Source organism: Suricata suricatta, chromosome 3 (assembly GCF_006229205.1).
Source record: "Suricata suricatta isolate VVHF042 chromosome 3, meerkat_22Aug2017_6uvM2_HiC, whole genome shotgun sequence".
Classification (NCBI taxonomy): Eukaryota; Metazoa; Chordata; class Mammalia; order Carnivora; family Herpestidae; genus Suricata; species Suricata suricatta.
This window is the reverse complement of record NC_043702.1, coordinates 64,132,581-64,145,296: the sequence shown is the minus strand read 5'-3', so window position 1 is coordinate 64,145,296 and position 12,716 is coordinate 64,132,581. Positions and strand designations below refer to the sequence as shown.

General features: G+C 35.9%; 1 protein-coding gene across 4 annotated transcripts in view; it reads left to right on the top strand.

The window, feature by feature from the left end:
- LOC115287760 (sodium channel protein type 2 subunit alpha) overlaps positions 1-12,716 on the top strand; it is a 142,088-nt gene that overhangs the window by 96,981 nt on the left and 32,391 nt on the right. For all 4 annotated transcript variants that reach the window (XM_029934463.1, XM_029934465.1, XM_029934462.1 and 1 more), the window contains exon 17: positions 8,854-9,333. In XM_029934463.1, the coding sequence (XP_029790323.1) occupies positions 8,854-9,333 (480 nt within the window). The remainder of the gene's footprint in view (positions 1-8,853; positions 9,334-12,716) is intronic.

The following is a 12,716-nucleotide window of genomic DNA, read 5'->3' as shown; positions in this document are numbered from 1 at the left end:
TTTGATGGAGATTGCATTGAATATGTAAATTGCTTTGGGTAATAATGACATTTTAACAATGTTTATTCTTCCGATCCATGAGCATGGAATGTTTTTCCATTTCTTTGTGTCTTCTTCAATTTCCTTCATAAGTCTTCTATAGTTTTCAGCATACAGGTCTTTTACATCTTTAGTTAGGTTTATTCTTAGGTATTTTACTATTTTTCATGCAGTTGTGAATGGGATATGTTTCTTGATTTCTCTTTCTGTTGCTTCATTTTTGGTTTATAAGAATGCAACCAATTTCTGTACATTGATTTTGTACCCTGCAACTTTACTGAATTCATTGATCAGTTCTACAAGGTTTCTGGTGGTCAGTTGGGTTTTCCACGTAGAATATCATGTCATCTGTGAAAAGTGAAAGTTTGACTTCTTCTTTGCCAGTTCTGATGCCTTTTATTTCCTTTTGTTGTCTTATTGCTGATGCTAGGACTTCCAACACTATGTTAAACAACAGTGGTGAGAGTGGACACCCCTGTTGTGTCTCTGATTTCAGGAGGAAAGATCTCAGTTTTTCCCCATTGAGGAAAACATTGGCTGTGGGCTTTTCATAAATGGCTTTTATGATGTTTAAGTAAGTTCCTTCTATCCTGACTTTCTCGAGGGTTTTTATTAAGAAGGGATGTTGTACTTTGTCAAATGCTTTTTCTGCATCTATCGACAGAATCATATGGTTTTGTTTCTTTTCTTTTGTTAATGTGATGTACCACATTGATGGATTTGCGAATTTTGAACCAGCCTTGTAACCCAGGAATGAATCCCACTTGATCATAATGGATAACTCTTTTTATATGCTGTTGAATTCCATTTGCTAGTATCTTATTGAGTTTTTTTGCATCTGTATTCATTAAGGATATTGGCCTGTAGTTCTTTTTTTTGATTGGGTCTCTGTCTGGCTTAGGAATCAAAGTGATATGTGCTTCGTAGAATGAGTCCAGAAGTCTTCCTTCCATTTCTATTTTTTGGAATAACTTGAGAAGGATCAGTGCTAACTCTGCTTTAAATGTCTGATAGGATTCCTCTGGGAATCCATCTGGCCCTGAGCTCTTATTGGTTGGGAGATTTTTGATAACTTCATTGGTTATGGGTCTGTTCAGATTTTCATCTCTTCCCGTTTGAATTTTGGTAGTGCCTGTGGATTTAGGAATTTGTCCATTTCTTCTAGATTGTCCAGTTTGTTGGCATATAATTTTTCATAGTAATCTCTGATGATTGCTTGTGTTTCTGAGGGATCTGTTGTAATAGATCCATTTTCCTTCATGATTTTGTGTTTGAGTGTTCTCTCTTTTATTTCTGAGGAGCCTAGCTAGAGGTTTATCAATTTTGTTTATTTTTTTCAAAAAACCAACTCTTGGTTTCATTGATCTGTTCAATTGTTTTTGTGGACTCTATCTTGTTTAATTCTGCCCTGATCTTTATTCTTTCTCTTCTTTTGCTGGATTTGGGGTGCTTTTGCTGCTCCCTTTCTAGTTTCCTTAGGTGCTCTGTTAGGTTTTGAGTTTGCACTTTCTCTAGTTTGTTGAAATGGGCCTGGATTGCAATGAACGTTCCTCTTAGGACTGCCTTTGCTGCATCCCAGAGAGTTTGGATTGTTGTATTCTCATTTTAATTTGTTTCCATATATTTTTTTAATTTCCTCTCTAACTGCTTGTTTCACTTGATCATTCTTTAGTAGGGTAGTTTTAACCTCCACAATTTTTGAGGTTTTCTAGACTTTTTCCTGTGATTGATTTCAAGTTTCATAGCATTGTGATCTGAAAGTGTGCACGGTATGATCTCAATTCTTTTGGTTTTAGGGAGGGTTGTTTTATGACCCAGTATGTGATCAGTCTTGGAGAATGTGCCATGTGCACTCAAGAAGAAAGTGAATTCCCTAGCTTCAGGATGCAGAGTTCTAAATATATCTATTAATTCCATCTGCTCCAGTGTGCCATTCAGGTCCATTGTTTCTTTAGAGATTTTTTGTCTGGTTGACCTATTCATTGTTGTAAGTGGGGTATTAAAATCCCCTGCAATTAGCATATTCTTATCAATAAGATTGCTTCTGTTTGTGATTAGTTGTTTTATGTATTTGGGAGCTCCTGGATTCCGTGCATAAATGTTTATAATTGTTAGCTCTTCCTGATGTAGAGACCCTGTAATTATTATGTAATGTCCTTCTTCATCTTTTGTTACTGCCTTTAGAAGTCCAGTTTGTTCGATATAAGTATGTCCAGCTTTCTTTTGGCATCCAGTCGCATGGTAGGTATTTCTCTATCCCCTTACTTTCAGTCTGAAGGTGTCTTCAGGTCTAAGGTGAGTCTCTTGTAGACAGCAAATAGATGGATTTTGGTTTTTGATCCATTCTGCTACCCTGTGTCATTTGACTGGAGCATTCAGTCCATTTACATTCGGTGTTATTACTGAAAAATGTGGGTTTAGATTCATTGTGTTCTCTGTAGGGTTCATGTTTGTATTGATGTCTCTGGTGTCTTATATTCCTTGCAACCTTTCTCTCATAGAGTCCCTCATAGGATTTCTTGTAGGGCTGCTTTGGTGGTGATGAATTCTCTCAACTTTTGTTTATTTGGGAAAACCTTTATCTCTCCTATTTTGAATGACAGACTCATTGGATAAAGAATTCTTGGTTGCATATTTTTTCTGTTCACCACATTGAAGATTTCCTGCCATTCTTTTCTGGCCTGCCAAGTTATAGTAGATAGATCTGTAACCACTCTAATAAGGTTTCCCTTTGTATGTTAAGGCCCTTTTATCCCTAGCTGCTTTCAGAATTCTCTCTTTATCTTTATATTTTGCCAGTTTCACTATGATATGTTGTGTTGAAGGTCAGTTTACATCACGTCTTAGAGGAGTTTGGTATGCCTCTTGAATTTCAATGTCTTTCTTTTTCCCCAGATTGGAGAAATTTTCATGTGTAATTTGGTTCAGCACCCCTTCAGGACCTCTGTCTTTATCTTCCTCTTCAGGAACTCCTATGATATGGACATTGTTCCATTTGATTGTATCACTCAGTTCTCTGATTCTCCTTTCATGCTCCTGTATCGATTTCTCTTTTTCTCGGCTTCCTCTTTTGCTATAACTGTGTCTTCTAATTCACCTATTCTCCTCTCTGCTTCTTCAATCCGTGCAGTGGTTGCCTCCGTATTATTATTCACCTCATATAGCTTTTTTTTAACTCATTCACAGCAATTTTGAAGGTCCCTAATCTGTGTATCAATAGCCTCTTTGATGTTTTTCCAAGTCCAGCGATTAATTTTATGACAATTATTCTAAATTCTTGTTCAGTTAAGTTGTTTATGTCTATTTTGAGCAGTTCTGTAGCTGTGATTTCTTCCTGGAGTTTCTTTAGAGGAGAGTTCTTTCGTTTCACCATTTTGGCCAGCTTTCTGTCTCTTGTCAGTTTTAAAAGCTTGTTCTGTGTGTCTATTAGTATTTCTCTATTAAAGGAGGCTCTTTGAGTGTCTAGGGTCTGTCGTTTCAGGAGGTGTTCTTTTAATGGTGTCTCTCGGTTTCTCTTGTTATGCCTCTGATTAATTTATTTCCCTATTCTGTGATATTTGGAACTTTCTACTATGTGTGCTTTGGGTTGTTTCTTGAGGTAGCCCCAAAAAGGAAAACAGACAGACAAACACACAGAGAACACAAGCACACAAATGTACTGACAGAACAAGTAAAGCAAGAAACCAAAAGGGGAAAGAAAAAAAGGAACAGGAAAGAAAAGAGAGGGGAAAAAAAGAAAAACAAAAAAAGCAGGCAGGGGGCAGGAGGGAACAGTGACAGCCAGAGATAAAGGACAGTCTGAGAGCTTAAAACCTGCGGAAGGGGGAGATAAGGATAAGATAAAGGAAAAACGATCGATCTGGATGGTAAAAGTTGATCTAAGCACAGCAGTGCCTAAATGTTGGTCTTTCCCAGACTCCAGGGGGAAAGGGAGAAAAGAAGGAAATAGGAAAATCAGAAAGAGAAAACGGGGGGGGGGAATTAAAAAGTAAAAATATTATAAAAAAAAGAAAAAAACAATTAAAAATAATAAGCAAAAGCACAGCAGCTCTCCAGGGCGGATGAGCGTGGCTTGGTGTTGGTAGGTGGGGTCTCAGGGGCTGCTCTCTGAGGCCACACCTTAGTGGATGTGGGGAGAAGAAAAATGGCAGTGCCCCAAGCCCCCCTCAGACCATGCGTTGCCAGCCACTCTCTTGAGTCCAATCTCCTTGTGCCTTGGGTGGGTCTAATTGTTTCTGTTTTTTAAGTTCTGCCCGGTTTCTAAGTCCTTGATCACACACTCAATATTGCCACCACAGTTAAAATCTCCGGCAGGGGGGTGGCTTTCTGGCCGGGATTGAGTAGGGGGATTGTGAAGCCAGTTTTTCCCCCTGGCTCCACCTGAAGTCGGCGAGCTGCCGGGCCCAAGGGAGAACAAGCCCACTAGGGGGATGGATTTCTCTCCCCGCGCCCAGCAGCTCTCAGTCCCCGGGCGAGGTCTCCCCTCTCCAGAGATTACGCTATGAGTGATTCAGTCTCTACTTCTCTTCCCCTGGTCTCTCCGCTGCCCTGCCTGGTGGTGCGGCGAGCGGCTCCGAAGGTCTGTGCACCTCTGGACACACAGCCGCCCTGCTGGCTGTCCGTGGAACTGTGCGCCTGTGGACACAGGTTTCTGCGGGCCCAGCGCCAAGCCTCTGGGCGCTTTGTCCCCTGCTCCGCTTTGGGCTGGTGCTCCCTCCCCAAAAGTCGCAGGTCCCAGTTTGCACTCACTCACTCAGGCATCCATGAGACTGCTGTCAATGAGGGGGCTGTGTGCACACCTCTGTTCTTGGAGATCAGAAGGCTGTGGCTTTTAATTCTTCTCAGTTTGATAATTGCAGGTGGACGGAGGTAATGGGGCTCCTTACTTCTCCGCCATCTTGCCATCCCTTCCGACATATAAACTCTTAAAATACCTTTTGAACTGAAGTTTTTCTTCCTCACTATACGTTATACTCTTCCACGGAGAGGAGAGGGCCATTTCTGCCTTTTATCTTTCATTTCTTGTATTAAAACGTGATGTGTTCTTAAGAATAGTCACTCATTTTATTTATAAGTATCAACAATACTATCACTAGAAAATGTTTTGGATTCAGTTTTCCTACAAATTGGAGTTAAAACTGTTGATGATGATCTCAATCCATTAAAAGCACATAAGTTATTTGGTGCTTAGAAACTATAGTGTCAGCAAGTAACATTGACTCAAGAATCACTTATTATCATGTCTGTATCCAATGAACCATTCTCAATACATCTTTACTGATTCCTGGAGGCAGAGAAAAGCTGATAAGAAGATATATATGACTTACTCAAACAAGATTAAAATAGGAAGTATCTAATACGTGTCAAAAGTGTAAAAACAAAGTTCTTATCAAGTTCTCAAAGTGGAAACATTGCTTCACAATGGCAAGGATAATCAAGGAAGTCTTTGTCAAGGAGTTTGAACCTGAGTTATCTTTAATTAAGATGTAAGATTAGCTTGGTAGGAAGAAAAGTAGACTGTCCCAAACCAAGCAACAGTGGACTCAGTGGATGGGGAAGAAAAAACAACAGACTCAATGAGGGGATCAGGTTTTTCTACTTTAAATATTAAGTAATTATACTGAGTTGCATGATTAAGTCCCAATCCAATGCAACAGAACAAGGACTGACATAACCAATATTTTAAAGTATATAATTTATAGACTTAATTTCCTTTCACATAAAAGTAACCTCCAATTCCCCAAAAGAAAAGGGGGAGGAAAAAAAGACTGAAGGTTATCATTTATTTCTATTCATTTGCAGATTTCAACCTCCTCAATATTGGCTTAGACAATTCAGACCTGTTCTTGAAGTAGCAAGAAACATGAGCAGTGTGTAAGCCAGGGATTTGAACAGTGACTTAAAATGAAAATATTTATTATCTCTAGTTTCTATGAGTCAAAAATTTGGGAGCACCTTAACCAGACGGTTCTGACTCAGGGTCTATCATAAGGTTGTTGTCAAGATGTTAGCTAGCATGCAGTTATCTTGACCGAAGCTGAAGGATCAGCTTCCAAGAAGGCTCCATCTCTTAGTTATGGGCAGGAAGTCCAAGTTACTTATTGGCTGTTAGCACAAAGCCTCAGTTCCTCTCCACATGGACCTCTTGATAGGACTGTTGAATACCTTCATGACATAGCAGCTGGCTTCTCCCAGAGCAGATGACATGAGACAGAGGAGAGGGAGAAAGCTTTCTTTGCATTCTAATCTTGAGGTCATACACTGTCTCTCCTTCTTCCATGTTGTGTTCACCAGAGATAGTCATTAAGAAGAACTCAACTTAAGAAGGAATTAGGCTTTAACTTTTGAATGGAGGAGTATCAACTAATTTGTACTTATATTTTATAGCCATCATGATCCCAGTACAACTTGCTTGCTTTCAGAGAAGTACCAGATTGCATAGTACAGAAAGAGATAGTCCTAGAATTATATAGAACAAAAATAAAGGTCATAAGTTTGTATTATAGATTTAATTTGATTTCATATATATATGGCATATGGTATTTCATATCAAGTTTATATATGGTATATATTGGAAGAAAAGAAGACAAAGAACAGAATCCTTTATGACTACAATGAATGAACAGATCAAACTGTGGCAGAGAATCCTTAATAGGAAAAGAAGAAAGTAAGTGTAGTTTAATTCATGAGAAGGCTGATTATGCATAGCAAATTGGAGTTTTTTGTAAGCTACAGAGAGGTATCCCATATAATCTATTAATTTACTGAAATAAGACAAATTTGATGTGTAATTGTACAGAAGATTCAAACTGAGAAAAGAATTTCAGAAGTATTTATACCTATGATGACATTTCATATAAATTTGGATTACTATATATAAAGAGATATAGTCTATAAAATAATCATTTACATCTACATGCATAAATGTAAATTCTGTACCTTTAAGGAAAAAATTAAAGGCTCTCCCTTCTTTGTTGACAGTCAGCTTTAAAAGTTCCTCCTTTTGTCATATCCTGGATATATTTCTGAAATAATTAAAGTAGTAATAATATCTGTCATGTTTGCCACCAGTAAGGACATGTGTTCATGTTACATTTGCTTAAATAAGGCAGAATGAGTTGATGCACTGCCTCCTATAATTTTTACTCTTCATCCTCACTAAAGAGAAGAAAGTCCCCCGAAGAAAAAACTGATGGAGCCCCCTTTGAACTCACATAAACTTCTTACAGTGCTCCACTGCAAGAGTACCAGGAATCACTGCGATTCTAGTTCGAAGGCAAGACAGAGGTGGGACCACAGCCTGCCCCGCACTCCTAGCAAGAAACAGGAGTGGGCCATATATAGCTGTAACAGTACTTTGTATGATTTTCTCAGTACTTAGAAGAGAAAGTATAAGTTGGATCTCACTCTGGAGAGTCGATTGATACATATCAAGAAAAATTTCCTAATAGACAAAATCAGTTCATTAATAAACCTTCAGAAATCAAATCTAGAAAATAATTATGACACCAAAATTCAGTTTTATTATGAACAAAAGCCAAAATGTAGCATTTAATTTTTTTCTTTCATTTATTTTTCAACCAAATAAAAAATTCAAAGGCAAAGCACATTAAAATATAACTTTACTGGTAAAATCTTGAAGTTAAGGAATAGGCCTTAGTTTGAATACCAGCAGCCATGGTGTAGTTGTTGAGAGATGTCAAGAATGACTCACAGTTCATAAGAAGTCCATTTTGGATCTTACAGAATTTTACATTTCTTACTACCATTGGTTATACTAACTTGTAACTGGTTAAACAAAGGAGATGTAGCCCTCAGTAGCTTATTGGAAAGGTAAGAATGGAGCAAGGATGCAGCCTCCTTTTCATTGTAGTTTTACTTGTAATCTTCCCTGGGATTCTTCTTTATTATTTACATTTCGTCTTTGGCTCCCTTTACTACTATATCCTTTTTTTATTCTATAGCTTGAATAATCAAAGACTCATAAACATCATCAATCAAATCCTGGATAAAGCTTACAGCTTGGCTTTGTCCCATCTGAATACCCAATTCCTTAGTGAATTACATTTGTTGAGTACATGCACTAGGTTTATAGGCACTAATCTTTTTACTCTCTCATACCAGAGGAGCTTATTTTTGGAGACTCAAGTTACGGATGATTAGTGATCTTGTTTATGGTAATACCTTGATTCCACAATCATAAGTCAATGTTAACATCATTATTATCATATAATAACTATTTTGTATAGTATTTCAGCCATTTTACAGATCTAGTGGCCAAGATTTTCTGAACCAAAAACTGGCTTTTGATGTAGCAATAGTTATATATATTTCTTCTAATTGGTAAGTTATCTAGGTGCAAAAATTGGTATAAACACATAAAAATAAAATCATATTTATGGAATTGTCTTTGGTTTTAGGAGTAAAATGATAATAAATTATCAGTGTCCTGGAAAATCCAGGTTACATAAGGGAAAATCCTTAGCATCCCAAATAAAACTTTTTTTCTTTATTCACCGTATAGTTGTCTAGATAACTAAGATTTCTCTTTTGGAACTGAACTTAATTTAGAAGTTTCATGTAATAGTGGTTTCAGTAATTTTTCAGTGACTAAAAAAGGAAATAGTGTTAATAGTATTATTTGATATTGGCCAGGTATTTATTCCACTCACTTTTTTCAGAATAGTTTATCATAAACTAAAATGATACCTATTAATAAAAAAAAAAGATGTAAGAATAATTTTGGAAATTTGATAGTCAAGCGCAACTGAAACAATACAATGTTTTGATCACCTATTTTCCTATTGTGTTTAGGTTCTGAACCTCTTCCTGGCCTTGCTCCTGAGTTCGTTCAGTTCTGACAACCTTGCAGCCACTGATGATGACAATGAAATGAATAATCTCCAGATTGCTGTGGGGAGAATGCAGAAAGGAATTGATTATGTTAAGAGAAAACTACGTGAATTTATTCAGAAAGCCTTTGTTAGAAAGCAAAAGGCTTTAGATGAAATTAAACCTCTTGAAGATCTAAATAACAAAAAAGACAGCTGTATTTCCAACCATACCACTATAGAAATAGGCAAAGATCTCAATTATCTCAAAGATGGGAATGGAACTACCAGTGGCATAGGCAGCAGTGTGGAAAAATATGTCGTGGATGAAAGTGATTACATGTCATTCATAAACAATCCCAGCCTCACTGTGACTGTACCAATTGCTGTCGGAGAATCTGACTTTGAAAATTTAAATACTGAAGAATTCAGCAGTGAGTCAGATATGGAGGAAAGCAAAGAGGTAGGAATTTTTAAATAAGAAGATATTTTAACATAATTTATACTTTAAACTATGAGACTACTTTAAAGTTATATTTTATCTCTGTAAGAAAATAAGAAATGTCTATTGATACCCTTTCTGTGGCAAAATTGGTTATAGATAACTTGATGACAGCTAAAATGTAGCTAGACAAATGATATGCTGACTCATTTTTTGAAATATTCACCATTTTGGATTCTTGATAATATGAATATGCAGACTAATATGCATTTTTCTAATTAAAAAATAATTTTAGATTTGTGAAAGTGCCTTCATTTATTCCCTTTCTTTCTTGTAATTCTCCCACAATGGTGTTCTTTGGTATGTACCAGAAAAATACTTGGTGAGAGGGCAGTTCTAAGTCTTACTTGGATTTTATGAAGTACTTCATAAAATGTGATCTTACTTAGTTTGCACAGATATTTGTATTCATGAAAAATCTGACTGAGACCTTGACTTGATATTTACATATAGTTTCATGTGTCTGAAGTAAATAGTTTTTTTAAGGAAGTGAAGGTAGTGTTGAGGAATCATGCTGAAAGCATGTTTAACCCTTCTGAACCCAGTGCATGGTGTCTACACACACAATATGCCATGATGCATTAGAGAATGTAAAATTCTGAATTGGCCAATTTATAGTAAGCGTCTCAGCAGTTTAAAGTATTCTTTGATTTCCTAGAAAAGTATGAGTACCAGAGTATGCTTTTAGTTTATTTATAGGTTAATAAGCACAGAGTTGGGAATAAAGGGAAGAAAGAATTGTTTAATTGTTTAACCATACTAAAATGAAAACAGAATTCCCAGTGATTAACGCTTGAATAAACAAATAAAAATAACAGCCAAAAACAAAGATTCATCCTTTCTTGCCATTTAATTTGATTGACAGAGAAGAGAAAGACCTCTAATACTGTTTTCATTCTAAGAAAGATAGATGACTAGGGAGTTTGAGGCACTGAAGAATAAAATTTAAGTAGCATAACAGTCGCAAAAATTAGATATTAGTTAATAAAATTATGAACAAAAATATATTTCTATAAAGTAAACCTTAACTTCCATCAGTATTCCTATGTTGATCACATACAATCACTGAAGAATATGCTATTTTTCATTCTTTCTTGCTAATGAGATAGGTAGTATTGCTAATTTAGTCATTAGGTAGAAGTTGGTTGAAACCCAGAGAAAGTTTAAATATAGGGACTAAAATTTACATGTAAGTAACAAGGCTGTGGCTACTAGTTTCACAAAATAAGTGATGAGATTCAAAGGGGGAAATTATGAGAATGTAAAGCCGGAGGCAACAAATTGCTATAACTAGTTGAACTCAGATGTTTACTAAAAGGCCATTATTTTAAAATTTAATAATAACCATATATATCATTAATAAAATTTTAGGTAAGCATCGTTGGTTGGATTATGCTGAAGGAAAGGATGGGGCCTAATTTCTGGTTGTATATTGCTAGAAATTGAGGCTAACATTTAGAAAATATAATTGAGTCATTAAATTTTACTATATATTCCCCTCTTGTTATCTTGACATTACACCAAATGCTAAATATTTCCTCACTGTAAGGGAAGTCAATTTTTCTTTTTATGTATGTTTAATTTTAGGGTGTCATATAATCTAAGAATAAATTATGAAGAGTCAAAATTAAAGCCATCAGTCAATGTAAACTTTTAGCTAAGTTTAAATATCTTGACATCCAGTCCTCTGAATTTTCAGAAATTTGAAAGCTTCAGGCTTCTCCAAAAAAGCATATATTTTTGCCTCACCTCCAGCCATTATGTTCAACATAGGAGGACTGTCCAGTAAAGTGGGGTGTATAGTAGGAAAATGCAAGCTCTCTCTCCAGTTACCATTAAGCTTTTCCATCTGTTTTCTGTTTGAATTAAGTATTCCAAAATAATATTTGAGTAATCAGTACTTTGGAATTGGAGGGAGAGAGTGATCTGCCAGTTGGAAATAGAATTATTGCATTGCCTTAGCTGTGGAGTCCTTTTGATCCCTTCCCACCATAGAGATTGTTACCTAATTGTTCAATTTTATTATATGGAGAAATGTTCAATTATGTCTTTGTATCAAACTTGCTAAATATAAACGAATAAAAGATTCAATCATTAGGTAGAAGCTGTCTGGGAAGAGAAATGTGCAGTTTAATCTTTTGGTATTTAATCTAGTAGCTCTACACTAGAAACTGTATGAGATTTAAGAAATTATACAAGAATTCTAAATATTCCTACCTGAAATCTCTGTTTAGTGTTCTGTCTTCTAGTTATTTTTGTCTGGTCATTTTTTTTAACTGGTGGTATGGGATTGTGTTAAATATCACATGTATAGTAGTAAGAAAAGGTATGAAGCTTAATGATTTCTTTTCTAAATATTTTTTTAATTAAGGGGGGAAATGGGCACTTTAAAAATCTTTGAAATGCCTAGATGAATCCTTTTTTATAGGACAGATGAACCAAGTGGACTCAGAAGTTAAGTGTTTGAACTAAATCCTCTTCAATGTCTTTGACCAAGTTGTGTGATTTTTTGATCCTTTTTTTGTATTTTCTCTATAGAGTACACAGTGTTTTAACCATATATGCTTGAACTCAGTATTTGGCTATATTTAATGTAATTCCTTTCATGGTTCATGATTTTGAGTTATTGATTTGCCTTTTAGTGTTTTAATAATGTTGAAGCCATGCTTGAATGATTATTTTTCTAAGTGAAATTTACTAGTGCAATATGGTGACCTTCACTGCTTACCATTCTTACTTCTCACAGGGGTAAGACCAAGCTGGAGCCATCAAGAGTGCAGCTCTGGTGTTTTTTAACCAGCCAGAGACTCGTGCCACCACTTTTACCCAGGTTACCCAAGCAAGTTGTACATATATAAATATAATCAGTTTCTAAATGAATTTTGACTGGCCTGCATGTTACTCAGCTACATTCCTTGCCCATCCATTGGCAGTAAAATAAAAATATGCACAGCTGCTCTTATGCTGAGTCATAGAAAGCATGGTCAGGCAAGTCTGGCAACCCTAACTTTACAAGAAATGATTTAGTTGCTAATCTTTTTACATAGACTTTAATAGAAACTATATTCAGTGAAAAGTAAAAGTGCATGCCATAATGGATTATTTAGTTTCCATTTAATGCTACAGAGTTTTGGGCTAAGGGCTTAAAGGAGAAATGTAGGTGCTCCTTGAAAAACTTTCAGAAAAGCTTTCTCTCCTCTATTTTTTTAATATAACCCCAATGGGTGTACTTTGTTGGTAATTTTTTGTTCAGCATCATATTAAATTTTTCTGAAGAGTAATCTGCAAAGCAAAGCAATTCATTATTCACATGAAAGCTGTCTAAAAGGTACTTTAATGTGACA